At 53.3% G+C, this 22,422-nt stretch overlaps 2 protein-coding genes across 11 annotated transcripts in view; both read left to right on the forward strand.

The window, feature by feature from the left end:
* Nucleotides 1–4,543, forward strand: part of NLRC5 (NLR family CARD domain containing 5) — a 102,013-nt gene extending 97,470 nt beyond the window's left edge. For 7 of the 8 annotated variants that reach the window (XM_073226538.1, XM_073226536.1, XM_073226535.1 and 4 more), the window contains 6 exons: nt 263–346; nt 434–505; nt 787–870; nt 2,116–2,199; nt 2,531–2,614; nt 3,441–4,543. In XM_073226538.1, coding sequence (XP_073082639.1) covers nt 263–346; nt 434–505; nt 787–870; nt 2,116–2,199; nt 2,531–2,614; nt 3,441–3,552 — 520 coding nt within the window. In that variant the 3' untranslated portion in view covers nt 3,553–4,543. Of the gene's footprint in view, nt 1–262; nt 347–433; nt 506–786; nt 871–2,115; nt 2,200–2,530; nt 2,632–3,440 lie in introns of all 8 variants that reach the window. The other variant, XM_073226542.1, reaches the window with a different exon arrangement.
* A 7,406-nt stretch (nt 4,544–11,949) lies between these two features.
* CPNE2 (copine 2) overlaps nt 11,950–22,422 on the forward strand; it is a 41,723-nt gene continuing 31,250 nt past the window's right edge. For 2 of the 3 annotated variants that reach the window (XM_037010776.2, XM_037010775.2), the window contains exon 1: nt 11,950–12,121. The gene's annotated coding sequence lies outside the window, so the exon portion shown is untranslated. The remainder of the gene's footprint in view (nt 12,122–22,422) is intronic. The other variant, XM_037010773.2, reaches the window with a different exon arrangement.

Consider the following 22,422-nt stretch of genomic DNA (forward strand, 5'->3'; position numbering starts at 1 on the left):
TTTTTCAGGCAGGGAACTAAAGCCAGGAGAGGCATGGAGAGCTTACCTTTCTTATACATGAAGGAGCCAAGCCTTGAACTTGGGATGTCAGACCCACAAAGCCAGGGTGGGCCCTTGTTACCAACGCAGGTCTTGTGTGGATGGGGAGGGGGCTTGGAGTGGCAGTTACCCAGAGACTGTCCTAGGTCTGCTGGTATAGCCTGAGATAAGGCTGGGGTCGGGGGTGGATATGGGCTCCCCTTACCCCCTACCCTTTCCCCAGCCTGCCGTCCAGCCGTCTGGGCCCAGAAGGGGTGCTGAGCCTGGGCCAGGCCCTGGATGGATGTCCACATGTGGAAGAAATCAGGTCAGTAGGGGCCATGGAACCTGGGCAGGGGGACAGGCCAAGGAGGGTCTGGGAGTTTCTCTCACAGGAGTCTCCTCTGCCCTGCAGTTTGGCAGAAAACAGCCTGGCTGGAGGGGTCCCACATTTCTGTCAGGGGCTCCCACTGCTCAGGAAGATGGAGTAAGTAGACCCCCTGATCACCTGGGAAGCTGGGGCGGGGTGAGTGTGGCCCTTTTCCGGCTAAGCCTGACACCTGGGAAAGCCTTTGAAGTGACACAGGCCTCAGGTATAGGGGCAGCCTGGAGCAAGAGGGACACCTTCCTAGGACTCCCACCCTGCCCTACACCCTGGCTTCTTGGCTCCCTCCCACCCTGACAGCAGGGTGGGAGAGCGGGGACTGGCTGGGGGAGGGGAGCCTCTAACTCAGACACCCTCCATCCCATGCCCTTCTCTTTCTCCAGCCTGGTTTCATGTGAGATTGATAACCAGACTGCCAAGCCCCTGGCTGCCAGCTTTGTGCTCTGCCCAGCTCTAGAAGAAATCTTGTGAGTGTTGGAAGGTTTTCTTCTTGGGAAAAGCAGATGTCTGGGGGCTTGGCCCCAGCCTGCTGTACAGCAGGGAGCTGGTCCCTTCCTCCCCCAGCTGGTCTCCCATCTGTTAACGGGAGGTTAACAGCTTATTCTTACTTAAACCTCTTCACAGAGGAAGTTTTAACACTTGAGCTTTGAGTGATGTTGGGCAAAGCCATTCATCTGCTGCTGCTTGTTTACCCACCTGTGGAGTGGCAGGAGGGAAGGTGGATCAAACCCAGATGATTTCTACAGGTTTGCCCCCAACCTGCCCTTTGGGAGACAGCTGAATAGACTACCTTGCCTGGTTTATGGAGCCTCGATTTACAAACCACCTGTTCATAGTGAAGAATGGCTGAAACCAGCAGGTTCCGGACCTGCCTGCTGGCTCTGCCCACTTCCCTTTTGGCAATAGGAGGGAGGCCCTGCCCCACTGCTCCAGGGGTAAACTAGACCCAGGACTAGCCTGGGACCCTGGCAGCAGTATGGAAGAAAATGCAATTTCCTAAATTATAGGATACAAGTGATTAAAAGAGGATTTGGGTTGGGGTTTGTATCCTAAAGGTGTTAAGCCTTCTCATTATATTACACCAGAGAGAGTCTCCGATTAGTGCTCATTACCACCTGACCCTGGGGATTCTCCCTTTTCAACCAATAGGAGGCAGGCCACAGGCTCAGCACCCTTGGAAGGAGAGGCAGGCTTCAGCTAGAAATTGTTTGTACTGTGTTTAGCCTTGTAACTATCTTCTATTTAGGGCCCTCAACACAGGTTTTCCATTGATAGTAGTGATAGGTAGTTCCTAAGGCTAACTTCTTATAGTTAAGAAAAATGGGTTGGGAGAGGACTGATTTAAAGAAAACTATAACACAATAAAAATACAGGACGTGCATGGCTATGGCAAATATTATGATGGAGTCACATGTACAAGGGAAGGGTGGATCATGACATTGTTCTGCAGACCATGTGTTCTGAACTCTAAGGTCAGCCAGCTCCTAAGCTGACTGCATTCTTGAGGGATGACCAGTTTGGGAAACAGGGTTGGCAGGTGGAAGGGCCACTTGTGACCTGAAAGTTCTTCGGGACAGGGTACACGAGCACTCTGTCAGGCGGCCTCTCTTGTACCTGCATGACAGCCCCACCCACCGTTGGTCCCCAGCCCTCCCCACCTGCCACCTTTGTCTCACTGTTGTCCTGCTGACCGTAAGACTCTTGCCCTGCAGGCTGTCCTGGAATCTACTTGGGGATGAGGCGGCTGCTGAGCTGGCTCAGATCCTGCCACAGATGGGCCGGCTGAAGAGAATGGAGTATGAAGGGCAATTCCTGGGAAACCAGAACAGGATGGGCAGGGGGGGACCTGTGTCCTGGGGAAAGCCAAGAGGCCACCGGGTCAGGGCCCTGCCTCCCAGAAAGCCCTCCTTGAGTTACACAGTCTGGTCTGCCCCAAGCCCCTGTCAAGCTTAGCTCTCCCTGGGTCCCAACCTTCAGCCTTCCTGCTGCACTGCTGTCTGTTGGGCTCGCTAAGCAGATGTGTAGGGAGCCCATGTGTCCCCATTGTGACCTGGTGGGGGTGTATCAGAGGCCCCTCCACCCAGTCTCACGCCCGTCTCTTTCCTCTCCTTGCGGTCTGTTGGGAAGCCTGGAGAAGAATCAGATCACAGATCGTGGAGCCTGGCTCCTGGCTGAAGGGCTGGCCCAGGGGTCTGGCATCCAAGTCATCCGGTAACAAGGGTTTTCAGGTGCAGGAATGGTGGGTGGAGGCCACACAAACCTCTACAACGTTAAGGGGACTGACTCCCTGCAGGAGGAGGCAGGACCTGGGTTGGGGATTATCAAAGGAGAGTTAGACCATTCCACCAGGAATTCGGTAGCAAGCAGAACCGGAACAAATTCCAGCTCTGTCATTTGTCCATCATGTTACTTCACATCAGTAACTCAACCTCTCTGAACCTCAATTTCCTCATCTGTAGAATAGGGATAATGATAGTATCTACCTCGGAGAGTTGCTGTGAGGATGAAATGATTATGAAAAGCACTGAGTACAATGCCTAGCACATAGTAAGCACTTAAAATGTAACTATAGTCAGAGCTACTACATATGGTTGGATAGGTTGTGCACTGCACAGAGTCATTGATTCTAAGGACACCATTCACATAGTAGACATGCTGGATTTCCAGGAAATGGTAGTGAAGTATCTTGTTCTATAGAAATTAGTAGATTTGGATAATTTCAGATGATGGAAGTAAAGTATCCTGAAGAAGGGGAGCTTTCTTCTTATTTGCACAAATGTGTCATGGGAGCATGGCCCTGGCTGGGATCACTAGCTCCAGGAAAGAAGGGGGAGTGGGAGAAGTCAGGAGGTGGGTGTGCAGGATACCATCTTCCTTAGGAGAGCCACACTCATCAAATACCTGCTTCTGCCAGGTAACTCTGGCCCTTCCCCTTTCAGGGCTGAGTCTCCCCATTCATTAAATAGGACAGGTGGGCAGAGACAAAAGGATGAATGAATGGCTCACAGTGCTGAGTGCCTGTCTCTGTGCCCTGCAGCCTCTGGAATAATCCCATCCCTGCTAACATGGCCCAGCGTCTGCAGAGCCAGGAGCCCAGGCTGGACTTTGCTTTCTTCGACAACCAGGCGCAGACACCTTGGGGTACTTGATGGCTCTCAAGACTCTTCAAATCCAGCCAACTGAAGCCAAATTCCACCTACCAGTATAGAGGGCACAGGAAAAGTGCCTCATCTGGGGGCCCCTGCATGCTGCCCCAGGAGGGAGGGCCATGTTTGTCCTGCTACAGTTCAGGGAGGACTTTCTGGAGGACCAGGAGCCTAGTATGGCCAATAGACTACCTTATATCACATATGAAAGGCATGACCAACTGGGGTCATGTGGCACAATGAGGCTGTCATGATGTGATGCATGACGCAGAAAGTCACACGTGGCCAAGCTGCACATGACATTAAATGGAACTAGCAGTGTGGCCTGTTTGTGGGTCAGTGGCATGGACCCTAGCACCACACGTGGCAGGATACATGATTGGTGGCCCATATATGACATGTAACAGATGTCCATGTCATATGGCATGTGGCTGGCCAGATGCCCTCATGTGGTCCAAGACCTAATTTATTACTTTTTAAAACCAGTATATATTTATAGATTACATTTCCAGAGCAGCTAAGCCAGGCAATGTCTTCCGCCCAAAACTGAGGTGGGAAGAGTATCCAAGCACTGACCAGCCCAGTGGCCTAAGGCCTATGGTTCTGGGCCAAGCCGGGGACTCAGCTATGAGACTTCTGAATGAGCCCACTCCTGCCTAAAGCCTCAGTTTTGCCATCTGCAAGCTGGGTGCCCCTCTTCCCCTTAAATGCTAGCTTCCAAGGACTTTGGGCCCAGGTCCACGTAGAGCCAGTCTCATCTTGGGAATGGACAGGCCTGGTCTGTCTTGTGTAAGAGACAAAGCCAGGTCTAAGGGGGCAGGGTGGGCACTGCCAAAATAATTAGGCAAGGTCACTGGGTGCAGCCACTACCTCGGCAGGATCGGGGAGCTCCCAGAGGCTGCACCTGTTAGTGTTCTTGCTCCTTTCAAAAGGGCCCGAGGATGGCTCTGCTCCACTCAGCCAAGTCTGACCAATAAATGTGGATGCCCTTCCAGCTGCTAGCCTGAGTCTGATGTGTCCCGCCATCTCACCATGGTCAGAAGTGCTCACCCCTGCCCTGGGCACTGGAGAGCAGAGCAGACCCCAGAGAGGTGTGCTGAGAGGAGCACCAGTCTGGGGGTCAGGAGACATGGGGCCACGTCCAGACTCTGTCTCTGTGTAGTCATGGGGTCGCGGGCAAGTCACCTCCTTTCTCTGGACCTCACCTGAACCATGAGGGTATTATAAAGCTCTAAGTGTTAGAAACCTTCTCTGTTTGATTTGTGTTACATTTAAATTCTTTTCTGAATTGTCAATATTTAAAATAGGGAACTCTTACATAAAAATCCAGATTTTTGGCTTTTTTAGGTGTTATTCTGGCATTCCCACTCCAGAGGAGTCTTCTGGAGCCACATGGCTGTGCCTTTTAGATGTGGCACACATCTCTTAGTTTGCCACAGTCTCCATCCTTCCCTTTTGCTGCTTGCCAGGTTCTTGCAAGAGCCTGGAAACTCCTGACCTAGAGGCCTCCCACTGGGTCATGGTACATTAGGAACATGGCTTTGAAAGTCAGATGGGCATGGAATGGATTGTCACTTGACCCCTTGCTTCCCCTCTTTGGGGGCAAGAACTGTTTCTGTACATGAGTTAGTAACACCCCCAGACCCCTAGGACTTCGGGAAGGGTCAGGGAAGCAAGCAGGTATACAAAGTCCCCAGTATTAAGTAGGTACTGGTTACATGTTTGTTCCCTTCCCCTTTTAGAGTTGAACATCATATGAGGTGGAAACATGTGCTTGAAATGACAGGAGAATATCACACCCTCTCTGTCACCTGCCTGTGGGCTGAACAAATTGATCTCAGGGAGCCTTCCTCCAGAGCTGAGCCTCATTGTGAAAAATGGGCAGGGAGGGTGCAGTTACCACTGTGCACCACTCGAGGGCAGGCTGGCCCACTGGCAATTTTAGAGAGACCTTCCTTACCGCTGAAACCAGAACTAAGATAACAGTGATGCCAGGGGCTGTTCCCAGCTGACCCAGGAGCCTATTGGTGACTCACCTAGATGGCTCGGCCCTGACTTTTGCCACCCTCCATGTGGTCCCCAGCCCCCGACCAAGCACAAGGAGAAAGTGTCCTGCCAAGTGCTAACACCAGCACAAGGACACTCTTATTGGGCCAGGTTCAGGGCATCCCTGGCACCAAGTGGCATCAGCCTGGTCTTAGGGGAGGTTCCAGGAAGTTTACCTGGAAAGCCTGAGCCCCAAATTCTGTCTCCCTTTCTTGGGAAAGGATGCCGAGGTGACCTTGGTCCCTCAAGGTGCACTTTCACACTGAGGGGCTAGGTTGCCTCCTCTCCTTACCCAGGACTGGAGTATGATGAGGAACTCAAAGCTGAGAGATGCCTTGACTGGGGAGTCACGGTGGAGGAAGGAACAGAGCACAAAGGAGAAGCTCCAGGCCAGGTGAAGTGCGCTCAGGGCGGAACCCGGCACTCAGGGACACTCTTTGTATTGCTACTTATCCGTGCTACTTTTCCCTTCTCCTCCTTTCCCCTTCAGCTCTGCCCAAGTTCTAAGCTCCCAAAACACTTCCAGCAGCTGCCATGAAATAAACTGCACTATTGTCAGCCCTGCAGAGCTGGCTGCTCTGCGTCAGGTTGGTGCACAGCGACCTTGTTCATTTTATTAAGAAACTTCCTCTCCTGCCACTTGTTTGCTTGGAGGTCAGGACTGGTTTTCTATCCAGCACTGATGGGGCCCAGTCTCCCTGCCTCCTTCTTCCTCAAAGTAGGCTCAGTTTAAATATGCACACGAAAACAAAAATTCAAAGGAAAGTAAGGCTCTGGGCCAGTAAGCAGTATAATCAAAAAGGTGCTCCTAGTTTCCACACAAGTCTTCACCCCAAGAATGTCATCATGTTGCTAAGTACCCATGTCTGTCTGCGAGTCTAGGATAAGCTAATTTTGTTAGTCACTTGGCCCCTGTCCTGTGGAATATCCACCTTTCTGATGGGAGTCACAGAATCTCCCTTCCCACCCCACAGGCCTCAAATCCTCCCAAATGGCCTCTTCCTCCTCCCCCAAATACACATCTGAAATCCACTGTCCAGACCAGTACTTCTTGAACTAGAAAATCAGAGTTACAGAAACTGTAATATGCATTGAATCATCTAGGGATCTCGTTAACATGCAGATTCTAGTTCAGCAGGTCTAAGGGGCTGGGATTCTGCATTTCTAAGAAGCCCCTGAGTGACATCTATGCTGCTGAACCATACTTAGCCTCACGAAACTGTAGATGGGTGAGTGGATCTCAACTCTGCATGCTGGAATTACTCAGAGAGCTTTTTAAAATGCCTTTTTAAGAAAAGAGTATTTAGAAAGCTCCCCAGGTGATTCTGATATGCCACCACTGTTGGATACCCACTGGTCTGGAGTACCCTGCCTCTAAGGGAGATTAGGCAAAGCCTTGGCCTCTACACCCCTTATTTGGTCCTGAGGATCCTAGTGACCCTCCCTTCCCAGATGAGGACAGGGAGACCCAGGGATGTTTCCTAACTTGCCCAAAGGCACACAGCTGGTAAGCGGTAGCCCCAGGAATCACACCTGGGTCTAACAACTTTTTCTCACTCTTTTTCCTTCCTTCCAGTTTTACTGAGATATAATTAACATAGAGCACTGTATAAGTCTCAGGTGTACAGCATGATGATTTGGTTTACATACATTGTCGAACTATTACTACAGTAAGTTTAGTTAACATCCATCATCTTATATAGGAAAAATAATGTCTTTTGCCTTGAGATGAGAACTCTTAGGATCTACTCTCTTAACAACTTGCAAGTTTTGCGACTCAATCCCACAGGTGCAGCCCCAGTTTCCTCACCTGTATCGTGAAGGGAGAGGAAACTGAGCCAAGCACAAGGACCTACCAGCACCTTCTGCAAAGGCGACCTCACAGTTAATCTCTAAACTCCCTCCGGGAGGGTTCTGAACCCTCTCTCAGCTGCCTTCCCTGATCCCAGTTCTGTAGGGCTTCACCCCAAACCCCTCCTCTAGACTCAGAGCCATAATCTCACCCATTTTAACTCTAGGGGGAAAATAAGCTCCCAACCCAGGGCAAATTGCCTTTGAAGCTGAAATCAGTCAAACGGAGAAATAAAGTGGGAGAAACCCGTTTATTGCTTACTAACAAGCAGTCATCTACTTCCACTCCTGACAAGCTGCAAAAAAGGGACCCACCCAACCACTCCGGTCCAGATACACTCTCACTCCCCCAACCCTTGTAATCATCTATTGATATGGAGATGGTACTTCTCTGCACTCCTCAGAAACACTGATTGATATGGAGATGCACTAAGGCCAGGCGAGAGATTCTGGAAATATTGCAATTTTACCCACACCCACTTACAAATGAGAAAACAGAGGCCCACTGAGGAACAAGACTTGCCCAAGGTTACACAGTGAGTATTCGGTGGAGCTCAGATTCCAACCCTGGAGAAGAGGAGGACTTAGTCCTGTGTGGGGATTTAACTAGTCTGTGGGTCTGTGTGTCCCTCGAGGGAGGTCCCCTGGGACGGTCAGAGGGCCCTGCTTCCGCTTCCCAGCCCACCCCTGCTTGGTCAAGGTCAGGCTGAGGGCTGTGGCTGCAGCCAGAGCAGAACACACCCTCCGGACACATCCGGAGCTTCTGGGAAAGTTCTTGCAGTGGATGGTCTGGTAAAGATCCTCCGAAGCCTGGGCTCAGGGAGTCCCGGGGACAGCTGGTCTTGCCCCCACTCTGATGAAGCACAGCAGCCCCACTGCGTATCTCCCAGCCCCGCCCCCTCAGCCTGTGGAAGCCACACCTTGTTGCTCATCCCAGACAAGCCCCAGCCCTGCCCTGGCTGCCTGGAAAATCAGCCTTCATCCTGAAAAGGAGGCAACAGAAGAGTTTTCACTAGAGAACAAAAGCCACTTGGGGCCCCCAGCTTGAGTCCCCTAGGCCAAAAGTATCAGTCTCCCGGTCTGGGGCCATACTCCCCCCACCCCTATAATCATACTCTAGTGCAAGGTTGGGGCTCATAGTGGTGTCGGGGGCTGACTGGAGGGGCTAGGGGTCCTGCACATCCTGACCCTAGGAGAGGGCACCCTTGCATTAGAATGATCACAACCCTGGAACTTAACAATAGCAGTAACAACACACTATCCCTGGTGTCTACGGCACTAGCCATATTAGGTCTCACTGAATTCCCACAATCATCCCACAAAGCAGATACTAAATCTATCCTTCTATTTTACCCAAGAGGTAACTGAGGCCCACAGGACTGAGTGACCTCATCCAGCCAGTAACTGGCGTGGCTGGGATTCAAACCAACGGCCATGATTCCAGGCCTGTTTGGCATTGGAGTCCCACTCTCAATCCACCCTCCCCACACCTCATGCACGGTAGATGATATTTTCCAAAGATGGCCACCACAGTATCTCACACCCCACATGCTCTTCCTACAACGTGACAGTGACAACTCTCACCAAGAGGTGGGGTGTATGGAGTGAATCAGTGACTACAGCGGAAGTGATGTCATGGGACTTTGAAGGCTAAGTCCTATAAAAGATAATAAGGCTTTCAACTGGTTCTCTTGGGATGTTCAATCTCAGAGCCCAGCTGCCATGCTAGGAGGAAGCCCAGGCCATGTGGAACAGTCACCCGTAGGTGTTCCAGCTGACAAATCCAGCTGAGGTCCCAGCTGACAGCCAGCATCAATTGCCAGACATTTGTACTAAAAAGCCCTCTAGATAACCCCAGCCCCTGTCATGTTCTGACTACAACTGTAAGAGAAATCCTGAGCAAGAACTGAGACCCCCAGGGCTGAGAGAGCTAATAGGTTTGGGGTGATTTGTGATCCAGCATAGATAATAGGGACACCCTCCATCCTCTCCCCATTGCATGTCCCAGAGGCCAGCCGGGACCTGATACACAGGTGGTGACCCTTCTAGTGTCTTCAATTCATGAGCACACTGAAGTGTGGGCAGCCCTGGATATTCTGTTCTGTTTGTCCAGATAGCCTGGACTGTGGACATAAGCACCCAGATGGCAGGTGTTACACACACACACATACACACACATACCCCGATACACACACAGGCCTATTTAGGGACCGTCAGGCCTCCCATTTGTGCACAGAGAGGTCTCTACCAGGGTGAGGAAAGGCTTCCTTCAACATTTCACTGTAACAAACTTTCATTGTGATCAAAGAAAGAGTGTAGAATCAACACATGATGGACACTTGGCCTTAATCAACTGACCTCTGCCTTCTCCTGATTCCTGACTTTTTGTAGACAGCTTTATTGAGATAGAATTCAGAACCTGTAACAATTCACCCCTTTAAAATACACAAGTCACTGGTTTTACATAGATCTACAGTTGGGCAACCATCACTACAACCTAATTTTAGAACATTTTCAATCATCCCCAAAGAACCCCTGGACCAAACAGTGATCATCCTCACAGTCTCCTCTCCCAGGCCCCAGCAACCACTGTGGGTTTGTCAAGTCTGGACATTTCATATAAATGGAATCGCACAATATGTGGTCTTTTGTGACTAGCTTCTTTCACTTAGCACAGTGTTTTCAAAGTTTTCATCCATATTGTATGTATGCCATACCTTTCTATGGCTGAATACTATTCCATTGTATGGGTAGACCACACTTTGTTTATCCATCCATCAGCTGGTGGACCCCTAGGTTGTTTCTACTTTTCAGTTATTCTGAGTCACGCTGCAATGAACATTTGTGCACAAGTTTTTGTATGGACACATGTCTCCATTTCCCTTGGGTAGATACCCAGGAGTAGAATTGCTGTGATCCCTAACCGTGATACCCTGTATCTTCTTCCCCAGAGTAGGCCCAGTTACCTCATCTTCAGGTCTCCTAGGGGAAGCCTTTCCAACTCCCATGGCTGAGTTGGGTCTTCTGTGCCACACCCTGCCTCCAACCTTGGCACTTTTCATGCAGTAATATGATTGCCTGGGCAAGGGTCTTACCCCCAGAGGTGTGAGCAACTTGATGGGAGGGACTCTGCTCGAGTTCACCATTGTCCATTCCAGTGCCTGGCTGTCCTACTCTGGAGCAAGGAGTGAGGAGGGATTCTGGGGGCCAGATCAATCAGGAACATCTTCCTGGAGAAAGTGGGGCTGGAGCTGGGTCTAAGAACCTCTATAGACTGGTTGCCCTACAGGTGGGCTGAGAGTTTTGAGGGCTATGGGTGGAAGATGAGAAGATCTTGGAGAAAGAAAGGATGGATGGGGAATAGGCAGGCAGAGAACAAAGCTCAGAGCCCTGGGGCTTTTCAGTGGCTGCCCCTCAAAGGCTGCAAAGTGCCTGTGACTCAGACTTGGGGGAAGGTTTGCAGACTGCAGTGTGAGTCTCCCAGTTAACCCTCACCTGCCTGGAATGGAAACTCCACAGCCCAGGCGCTATGGTTAACTCTCAGTTGCCCAGTCCTTGAGCTCCAGGGTCAAGGGCTTTGGACGTGGAGTGGAGATCCCTGGGACAGCTCCATCCCCCACAATCTGATTAAATGAAGGTCTGCTGTCTGAGGCACTGAATTTGGTGAGGGGGCAAAAATACCATTAAGTGGCCTGCAGCGTGAGCACAGGCGACAGACGCATTTCTCAAGACTTGGTGCCTCTTTTCGGGTAAAGGCTTTCTTAGAAGGGGGAGCTCAGTGCCAGGGCCTCAAGGACCTCCCGCCGCCTAGCCCCAGGCACTGTTCGAACTGTCTTTATCTTACTGTCTTTGACAGATAAAAATGTGTCATCTTCCCAGTCCCTGGCAGCAAGAAAATGCCGACCTCTCTTACTATTGGGGAAAAAAGAAAAGGAAAGGAAAAAAGAACCCACTGCGGTCCTAGGGCGGCTCAGTACCTCCCAGAACCAAGCCCTGTGGTGTATCCCCCGAGGGCGCAGCGCTGAGTCCATCAGCCCTTGGGCTCGAGGCCACAGGTGGTGCCCTGGGCCTCCCCCCGACCCAAGGCCCAGGCCGAACCCACCCCTCGGTTTCCGCGGCGTCGGCCGCGAGCGCCCTGTGCTGGGAACTCGGAGGTGCCGGCGGCTCCGCCGAGGGCGGCCTGCGGAGGGTGCGAACCAGTGGCGTTGCGATTCGTGGAGTCCCAGCCCTCGGATTGCGGCCTCGTCCGCTCGGACCCTGGGACTCTGGCTGGAACATTCGAGCCCCCACGGCGGGCGAGCGCGGAGGGCCAGAGCGCGCCAGCCCCGGGCTCGCAGCCGCGGGCAGCGGGCGGGACCGCGCCCCCGCTCCGCCCGCGGGAGTGCTCTCCCCTCCAGGAAGCGCCCGCCTCGCCTCTGCACCTCCCTCCGCACAGCCGCCCCTCCTCGGCCGGAGGGAGGAGCCCGAGCCGCCGCCACCGCCCGCCCGGGAGGAGGACCGGACCCCGAGCGGCTGGGAGCGCACGCGAGCTGGCCATGGCCTCGCGGGCAGCGCCCTGAGCCCGTCCCGCGCCCGCAGGCCCGGCCGAGCAGGCGAGCGCTCGGGGATGCCCCGGCTGCCCGGAGCGCGGGCAGCGGCAGCTGCGCCGTGAGGGCGGCGACCCGCGGGACCCACGGTGAGTGGGGCCCGGGAGGGCCATGGGCGGGCGGGGCGCCCCGGAGCAAGTGCTAAGTTTGGCCTTGGGGCTCGGCTTCTGGCGCCAGTGACGGGTTGGAAGGAAGCCGGGTTCCGCCTCTGGGGGCTGCGACGCCCCGAGGCCCCGCCACCCGCGCGCACCCGGACCCCGGTCCTTGGGTGACTCAGCTCCCACCCAGCCACGTGGGGGCGCCCCGGCTTCGCCCGGACGGTGGAGTGGGGGAAAGCTGGCCGGGTGCGAAAGGTGGCGCCCTTCGGGATCCAGACCAGACGTTTAGGGACCTTCCCACCTCCCCTGAGAGCCGGGGGCGTCTGGTAGGTGGAGTCCCCGCCACTGCCGCAGCTGCTGAGGACTTGAGGTCCGGCTGGCGCCTGGCAGGCGCAGGTCCCTCTCCTGCCCCCGTGCCTGCTCCCAACCCCCTGTACTCCTGCCGCAGGGAACTGCCTGAGAACCAGCTCCCAGTCGGGCAAGGGGGAGTGAAGAGAGGTAATGGAGCTGGGCAGTTTCCCAGAAGTCAGAGTGTGTTTGCAAACTAGTTTTTTTCCGCAAAAGCTGTCTGACACCTGTGTGGTTAAGGGGGGTGGAGTGGGGACATGGAGAGGGAGAGAGAAAGGTTCTTTCTTCCTTTCCGTTCTCCAGCGGACTTGTTTCTCTGAGAATAGAGGGGTCTCTTACCTCTTTTCCCCTCCCATCCCATTTTCCAGCCCCACCCCAGCTCTGTTGGGCAAGCCCTTCTTTGGGGAGAGGCTCCTTCAAAGGGGACTGTGATTTGCCCACGGTCGCAGGTGGAACTGGAACCCAGGGCTCTGGGTAGCCAATGAGGGTTCATCTTACTGTTTGTGAAGCCCCCAGTCCTGTTAGGTATTCGGGGAAATGACAAGGGCAGGAGATCTGGGAGAATTATCTGAGCAGCCCTTTGGTTTGTCCGGTTTTAGTTTTTGCTCCCCAGGGGTATGGACTGTTACCCATAGGTGAGGGGGCTATTTCTATTCCTCGAGACACAGCTTCAGTAACGGGGGAGGCGGAGCCGTGTTGTAACCTTCAGCAGCTGTGGCCAGCCCTGATGGGAAGCTTTGGGAGATCTCTGTCTGGATACCCACCCAGCAGTGGGTCCCCAGCCCAGACCCTCCACCCCTCTGAGCCTCCCAGTAGCCATGTGTAGAATGGGCTGTAAAATGGGCTAATTGTCCAGGGCCCCTGCGCCTGGAGGCTGGGCACAAACCTGAAGGAGTGGTATTATGCAATCCCCCACCCCACCCCATCCCCCCGCAAGGGGCCCAATGAATGCGGGGACTGCCCTATGCACATGACAGAGCTGGTCCAAGTGGGAGAGGTCCCCAGGCAGGTCTCTCCGTGGAAAGAACCAGGGGCTAAGAATGTGGACGACTGGGTTCTCCTCACCCTCTGCCATACCCTGTCTGCGTGCCTTGTTACTTCTTGGGCTTGGGGGTTTTTCCATCCTAAAAACAGCTGGCAAAACTATGACACAATCTAGTTTACTGGGCTGCTGAGAGGCTTGGAACAGGGACAGGGATTCTGCCAAGTGGGGTGCACTTCATGAATGGCAGATATGGTGTCTTCAGTGGTGTTTCAAGGGATCTCTCTCCCAGAAGCCATGAATATTAAAAACTCAGGGGCATAAGAAGTGGGCCAGGGATACAGCCTCAGTTTCTATTCCTGTAAATTAGTGAGAACCATATGCTGTATACCTTTAAAATCTTTTAGGGTGATTGTGTGTTTATTGAAAGGTAGATGTGAGGATTGAATTAGATGACAAAGGGCTCAGAGCCAGCACTGTGACTGGTCCATGATAAGCGCTCTGTTAATTGTCAGTGTCATTATTCATGGGAATATTAGTAAGCCTGATGTGGGTAACTCTTTTTAGGATTCCTTCTGGGACTTTCTCAGGCAGGCCTGCTCCTCCCTCTTCCGCCTCCTCCCTGGAGAGAGGAGCCTCAGAATTCTAATGTCGGACTTCTGGGCTGATCTAGGGGCAAAGTTCTGAGCGGAAAGGTTCTACCAAGCCAGGGAGAACACCATGGTGAGCGGTCGCAGATCAGGCTGGGTATTCCAATTTCCCCCTCTGTGGGCTGGCCTCACAGGGCCCTAAGGAGCGACAGAAAACAGAAGATCAGAATTCCCTCACTCCCGCCAGAGCTGGGAGTGTTGTAGCCAGGCAAGGTCCCCTGTGGAGCAGCCCCCAGGCCATGGTCAGGGTCCCCTGTGCCAGATGGAGGTCTCCCTCCCTCTCCCCTCCTCTTCCAGAGGCAGCTGAGTCAGGGGCGGCCACTTCAACCTTCACTCCCCTTTGGAGGATATGGCCTCACAAAGGCGGCAGGATTTCCTCCTCCCCTCGGCCTCCTTATAGGACAGAGGTCTGGAGGCTGGGCCACCCTAGGATCTTGGCAGGCAGCAACTGGAGAAGGCAGTGATCCTGCCCCACCGCTCTGTCCAGAGGGAGAATATGGGGTCCTAAGGGGAGACATGGCTTTCTGAGGTCTCACAGTGCCTGAGGACTGGGGGTTCCGGGACCTCTCCTGGCTCCCAGCGCAGTGTCCTCTCTCTCATTGGGCCACCCGGCCTCCACTCCCATGGTGACTCAGGTGGACTGTGCTGGACCCCATCCACCCCTGCTTCTCCCAGCGTCTCAGAGGAGACTATTTAGCTACTAATCCCTCCCTCACTGTCACATCACGTTGCTTAATTTTTCTCGGAGCATTAGCCACTCTCTGCAGTCATCTTACGTATCAGCTTATGATCTGCCCCTTCCCACAGAGCACCAGCTCTAGGACCAGGCAAGGACATGGTCCGTCTTTCAGGCTCTGCCTCCATGTGGACAGGTGCTCAGTGCATGAGAGGTAAATGGCGGGGTCTGCCCTTCCCTGAAGCCTCCTGGTAGACAGGTCTGTGATGTGAGGTGATGGAGCCTGGAAGAAGCATAAGCTTGCCCTCTGGGGTCTCTGGAGAGATCCTCGTCTCACCATGCCGAGAGCCGGGGGCTGTCAGAGGGCAGTGGGCTGGTGGTGAGAGGAACAACAAGTGCTGGCCTGGGGGACAGGGACAGGTATGTGGCTGTAGAAAGGTGGGATTTGTCTGCTGCCCTGTGTGGAGCAACACCTGCTGCCACTGCCTGCCTGTCCAGGGGACTGAGGGGTGCCAGGGAGTCACCCATTCCACATGGGCCACATCTTTTAGTTTCTTCATTTGGGAAACAGGGATCCTCAGACCAAGGAGCAATCCCGACTTCTTTCTTCATGGGGTCCTTCTGGCAGCCACGAAAGGTGTGACATGGAAGCGGGCTGTGTGCAGATGCTGTGACCCTCCTCCACCCATGGCTTTGGGCCCCTGCCTTCAGGAAGGCTTCCTTCATTGTGCAGCCATCCATTTGTCACTCAATAAATGTTTATGGAGCAGCTCCTCTGGGCCAGGACTGTGCAGAAGCTGGGGTGTAACTTTGGAGCTCTGAGTGGAGTAGGGGGCAGAAAGAGGCAAGCAAATGACCAAAAGGCAGGAAGACATGAGGTAGTGCCACAGGGTAAAACAGGGGAAAGGAGTGTGGCAAGGGTAGTGAGTGGGGCGGGAGGGGGCATGAGGGCCAGAGAGGCCTCTCCAGGAGGGCGTGGAGGCAGGCAGTGACATCACTGCTGATACGACAGTCTGTGGCCTTGGCCTTTCATGGACAGCTGTGTCCCGACTGTACCTAAAGCGCAGCAGGTGCTCTCTGGATATTTTTGAATGAATGAATCGAGGGAGGAGTGCCCCAGGCAGAGGAAACAGCACACACAAAGGCCCTGAGGTGGGAACTTGCCTAGTATATGCCAGGAGCCCATTCTTCCCACGACCCAGCTGTCTGTCTCCTTTTGTGACTCTTGTGTCTTGTCAGGAGCTGCGGCATTTGGCCTGCCCACTGTGCCCTAGCTGTCCCCTCCCCACGACACAGGAGAGAGCATACCCAGCCTCCAGCAGATGACGCTGTCATTTTGGGTCCTAAAAGTCTTTCCTAGTCACACCCTGCAGCCCCTGGGAGGGGTGCACGGTGCACAGTGGATGGGGAGCAGGGGGCCCTGGTGTCTAGCTGGTTGCTATGGACTAGCTGAGTGATGTTGGGCAGTATGTTAGTTTTCCAAGGCTGCTGTAACAAAGGACCACAAACTGGGTGCTTAACCAACAGAAATGTATTCTCTCACAGCTCTGGAAGCTAGAAGTACAAATTCAAGGTGTCCAGGGCCATACTCCCTCTGCAGACTGTGGAGGAGGGTACCTCTTGCAGCTCCTGGGAGCCACAGTCATTCCTTGGCTTGCACCATGGTCCCTCCGGCCTCTGCCCCTTCCCGTGGCTAGCCTCCCCCTCTATCTTCACATCGTCTTCTCATAAGAACCTCAGTCATGTTGGATTACGGGCCCATCTCATTCTAACATGACCTCATCTTAACTAACTACATCAGCCACTACCCTATTACCAAATAGGATCACACTCTGAGATACTAGGGGTGAGGATTTCAACATATCTTTTCGGGGAACATCATTCAGCCCCTAACAGGCCAGTTACATAATGTCTCTATGCCTCAGTTCTCTGATCTGTAAAAAGGGGTGATAAGACTAGAGTCCCTCTCCTGGGATTGCAGGGAGGCCCACATGGAACCTCAGGACAATGCCGGGCACAGAGCTGAGCCCTCAGTCAGTGCTCATGTTGCCACTTCCTCAGGGAAGACTTCTGGGAGCTGGGACCAGGTGCCGAAGAGCAGATGGTCTGAAGTAGAGTCTGTCCTGGCCTGAGGGTCTCTGGCCTGGGCTGCCAGGGCTCCGAGAGACCTCTCCCCACCGCCTGGATGGGAAAGGGCAGAGGGGTGCCTCTCCAGTGTGGCCAGGATTGGGGTGGGCAGCCTGGAAGCTACTGGGCTGCAAGGAGCCATTAACAAAATGTGGGGAGAGCCCCAGGGAACATGTGGGCAGAGTGTACCTGGCCACTGTGGGAACCCATGAGGGGATTCAGGTGCTGGGTGAGTCCAGGTGACTGACTCAGAGATTCACTTAGGCCAGAGATTCGTGGTGGGAGCTTGTAGCTGGATGCCCAGAGTGGCGCAGTAAAGCCTGAGGAGCATTTGTAGCCTCTCCTGGGCTGGAAGGAGCCCCGGTCCTTCATAGGCAGGGAAACTGAGGCACAGAGCAGGAAAGGGACTCGTGGGAGTTCAGAGAGTTGGGAGCTTCTGTCTTCTAGTCTCCCCATGGTAGTCCCCTGAGTGGTGTGAGCACACGGTAGATAGGCCCCCCATGGCTGTGCTCCTGTCCCTCAGGCTGCCCCATAGCCCCCTCTGAATGAAGCCAGAGTGGAGTGACCTTAGCCGGTGGTCACTGTCACCATGCCCTCCACTCTCCCTTAGCTTGGTCCACCTTCTGAATCTGGCCAGGCCCATTCCTGAGGTCCACAAAGTATTTTCTGCACCCAGAGTACATCCATGACATCCCCTATCACATTTCCTGGGAGGCAGCAGGGCAGGACAGCAGCAGCCCCTCTTTGCAGATGAGGAGCTGAGGCCCAGAAGAAAGGAGGTGGCAGAAATGAAACTGAAACAGCACTTGGAGTCCCTGCGGGCTAGGGTGGAGGTGCCCTGTCTGCTGTGCCAGCCCCTGGAGTGATAGGCTGGGGATACCAGGGCCAAAGTGAGCTGAACTAGGGGCTTGGGAGTCATGAGGGAGGCCCCCTTCCCAAGGGGGTGATGAGGTGGGGGCCACAGGTATGACCTGACGGAAGCTGGGGTCATTGGGTGGCTGGGCCAACCCCTGCTGCAGCCTCTTCACAGCACTGTCTGCATCTATATTTATCCCCATAATGGCCTGGCTGCCTGTCGGGAATGCAGTGTCTTTGGAGCACAGCAGCCAGTGCCTTAGCTAAGGTGGAAACGTGATTTGTGCTGAGATGCTGCCCCCCACCTTGATGAGAGCACCAGCCTGCTTTCTGGGGCTGCACACTGCCTGGCAGGAGCCAGTGCAGCAATGGGCATGCAGAGTGGGCCCCAGGGAACCTGAGCAGTTTGGGGCTGCCCTCCCCACCACTCTCCCCACCGAGTACCAGGAGTGGGAGATGTTGGAGTGGTTGGACTATGGCTAGGCTGGTGTGTGGCTGGAAAGTGGGGCCGGATATACATTCTAAAGTCTTTGAGCTCAGAGATTCAGAGAACTCATGATTCCAAAATCCTGGAACTCCCAGGTCCTGAAATTCTGTGAAACCTGTAGTCCTAGGCTTCTGCAATTCCAAGATGCCACAGATCTTTTTCCTTGTCACCTTTTCACTCTTCCTCACTTTCAACAAATTTGTCAAGCTCCCCTTCTATGCCTCTCTGTGCTGGGAACAGCAGATGAAAATAAGATCAGGTCCCATCTTTATTCTCAAGTGATGGTGACATTTCCTAAGCCAGCAGTTACAATACGGTGACAATGTAAGTGTAAGTGCTTCCTCCTCAAGGACCAGGGGCTCCAGGTGGGTTTTATGAAGAGTCTACAAATTTGGGTTTTTTTTAAAAACATTTTATTGAAGTATAACATACAAAACAGATGAGATGTCCCACATGTACAACTCACTGACTGTCCACAAACCAAAAACATCAGCATCCAGACTGAGAAACAGAAACATGACCATCACTGAAACCCCTGGGGACACCCTGGGGTCACAGAAACCCTTCCCCCCACCCCTCTCATCACCATCCTGACTTCCAACAGCATAGATCTCTTTATCCTGTGTTTAACCTCAGATAAATGAAGTCATACTGGACAACATCCTCCTTTACTCCAGAATTCCTTTGCTCAACGTGTTCATGAGACCAGTCCATGTTGGTGGCATTTGCTTCCTTCATGGTCATGAAGTATAGTCCATTGTGTCCATTCACCATTCATTTATCCCTTCTTCTGATGATAGGCGTTTGGGGGATTTCCAGTCTGGGGCTATTACAAACGATGCTACTAGAAAAGTTAACTCATTTACAAAAGGGACTTCCAGTTCCTTCCCTGGGGGTCTGGTCACCCCAGAAGGCCTTTGCCCATCTGAGCCAGAAGTCAGGACCATCTGTGAGCAGGCCCTGGCTCTCTGTACCCCTCTCCAACATAAAACCTCAAATTACCTGTGGGGCAGACGCTGTAGCAGGGAGCCTTCCATCTGGCCCAGATGCACAGGACAGGCCCAACCCTCCCTTAATGACACCTTGCCCACCTGCCCTCTTGCTGGAGTAGGAGGGGAGGGGGCCTGGCCCAGTCTAAGCTGTGGTTTCTTTTTCCATTGTGTCAGGCCTCAAAGTCCAGCCCACCATCCCATTGCTGGACTGGCACAGAGGGTCCCACTTTGGCCCCTGTCTGCCCCAGCTCTGGACAGCATGTGCTCCCCATTTTAGGAATCCAGAGGCTTCCAGCAAGAGGGTGAGTTGGGGATGGGGCACCTGCCCCTAGATGGGGGAAAAAGTGCCCTTTTCCACCCACTTGTTGCTCACACTAGCTGGGTTCTAGGAGCTGACCCAAGAGGAATTACAGTGGGCTCTGAGGAGCCTGGCCCTCTCCGGTGACTTGGCCCCCCTGGCCACGCCCTCAGCCAGGCTGGAGCCATGGAGGGGTAAAGAGGACAATGCCAGGCGAGCAGTGGTGGTGGCCTTGACTGGAGGAGGAAGGGGATGGGGGAGAAGCAGCCCCAGGGTGTTCATATAGGTGTGTGCCTTCGCAGCTGACTGGGGGCATGTCTGTACATGTGTATATGTGACCACACGTATGTACATGCACGGGGAAGTGTGTGAACCAGGGGACATGCCCTGATGCCTCCAGGGATGGAAATGGATGTGTCTGACTTGGCGGTGGTAGGGATAATGCCCAGGGGATATTAGCATGTCATGAAGGGGGCATGTGAGGAGGCAGGTGACCTGGAATCCACCCTATCAGTGATGGTGGGAGGTGCAAGAGTGTAGACAAGGGTTACCTCAGAGGAACTGGTGATCTTGGGTGCTCTGGGGCCTCTTAGCTTCAGGCTACCTTTGGCCTGGCTGACTCCCCAGATGCTCCCATTAGGTCCTAGTTCCTCACCGTGCTCAGCAGTACCCCTACTCTGGCCAGAAGTCTGGAGACACCCCTCACATCCTGCCTCTGCTGTTTCCTGGCTGTGTGACCCCGGCCATGTGACTTTTATTCCCTGGGCCTCAGTTTCATCATCTGCCAAAGCAAGGTGACTGTCATGTTCCACCCCACCTCTGTGTGGTTGTTAAGCATAAACAGGCATTTTCACAGTCACTCGGTGAGGTGTTCATTTCCTACACCCTTAACCCCCCCACCCTCCTTGCTGGGGCGAGGGTTTGCTTGCCTCTGCCCCACTGGGCACGGCCACCCAACTGCACACTGTGACAGTGAATGCTGTGCTCCAGCCCCTCTGGTGGAAACTAATTTTTTACATGACAGGAATAAATTCTGCAGGCAAATCACCGTGTTGTCCTGATGCTGCTCGTGTGATTATAATGAGGTTCTAGGGACAGGCAGGGGGAGGGAAGGAGCTGGAGACTGACTTTGTCACTGTCCAGACTTTGCCCTGATGGGAATGCCTGGGGCACACTTTGTCTGAAGATGGAGGGGGCCTCCAGCCACCAGCTCCGAGTTCACCCAGGCTTCCTGCTCAATGGGGCTTGCGTCTGCCCAGCAAAAGGCTGGGGCTCAGGCCGTGGGCTGTAGCGTGGATCATCGGGGGAGTTGGCCCAGCTTTGCTACTGTGGCTCCTGCCTTCCTGCTTGGACAACAGCTGCCTCATTTTGCCCCCCTGCTGCCTCTCTTTAGCTTAACAACCCCTTCTCCCCACAGGGGCTGGAGCGAGCTTTTAAAAACAGAAATCATATCATGTCACCTCTCTGCTTAAAACCCTGTCAGACTCCCATCACTCAGAATAAAGCCCCACCTCCCTCTCAGAGCCTCCAGTGCCCACAGGACCAGCTGCTCTCCCCACACTCAGCCAGGCTGGAATGTGACTCTGTGAGGGCTGAGACTGGACAGTCTGTGTATTGCAGGATCCCCTCCTGTCCTGGTACAGTTCTTGGGACCTAGTAGATGCTCAGTAAATACTCTAGAGTGAACGAATGAGCCTCAGTGTCCTCCTCTGGAAAATGGGCCCATATTAATACCTGCCCCCCAAGACTGAATAAGGATTAGAGACATGGGGCAGTTGACGCGCTCAGCTCATAAGCACAGCTATCTGGGTTGTGTTCCCCAAGGGGGCACCCTCCTCTCACTTGTCTCTCCTGGGGTAGTGCAGGGCCAGTTACCCCCACTCAACAGTGAGGGGATAAAATATGAGTCCAGGAGTTGGGACCCGGCCTTTGTGGGTAAGCGTTTGGGGGCTGGACTTGTCCACATGGATGACAGGGCCTATGTTAACCACACATGAGCCAGTGGAAATGAGATCTGGCCACAGGGGTCTCTTAGGACTGTACTTTGATGTTTCATGGGCAGATAAGGAAACTGAGGCACAGAAAACTAGAGGGCTTGTCTGCAGGGCCTGTTATGGGTGGGACACAGAGTTCCCCTCCACCCTTTGAGAATGGTTTCTTCACATTTGCTCCAAATGAACACCTTGCACTTGGAGGAAAACAGGACTGCTTAAAGTAAGCAGATGCCAGTAATTAGCCTTGACAGTGGAAAGGGCTCATAAAGCCCAGTGCATGGAATTTTGGGAAGTCGTGTACAGCGAATGAATAAATTCTGTGTTGAGGATAAGGACCAACTCACACAAGATCTGAGCAATACGAAGGGTTTGTCTGTTCATTGATTTATATAGTTTTTTTATTCAACAAATATGTATATATACCTGAGTGCCTCCTATGTGCTAGTAATTACTTAGGTGGGGATAAAAGATGAGCAAGATAGGCAATAGACAATAGCAAGACAGACAAAAAAAATTTTTTAAGTCAACTTTTGGATAAGTTACCAGAAGTGAGCTTCCTGATGGCCAAAGCAATGAGGGAAACTGAGCAATTACAAGCTCCATGGTATCCACAAGATGCCAACATGTTAATTGCTCAGAAGCCCAGTTTTCCTGGGAAAATGAATGTCTTGGGTGTTCATGTCCACTGTGATTTGTTGCTGCTCTGACAGGGGCAACTTGGACCTGTATCTGATATTTCACAGGTGAAGGTTGACCAAAGAAGAGAATCTTCCAAGTTAGCAAACTGAACAGGTCTACCAGAGGCTCCTTTTTTATGCATTCCCTAAATTCTGCTTTCTCCAAGCTTTTGCTTGTGTTATCCCTTACACACACACTTCCTTCT

This window comes from Manis javanica, chromosome 17, assembly GCF_040802235.1.
Source record: "Manis javanica isolate MJ-LG chromosome 17, MJ_LKY, whole genome shotgun sequence".
Lineage (NCBI taxonomy): Eukaryota > Metazoa > Chordata > Mammalia > Pholidota > Manidae > Manis > Manis javanica.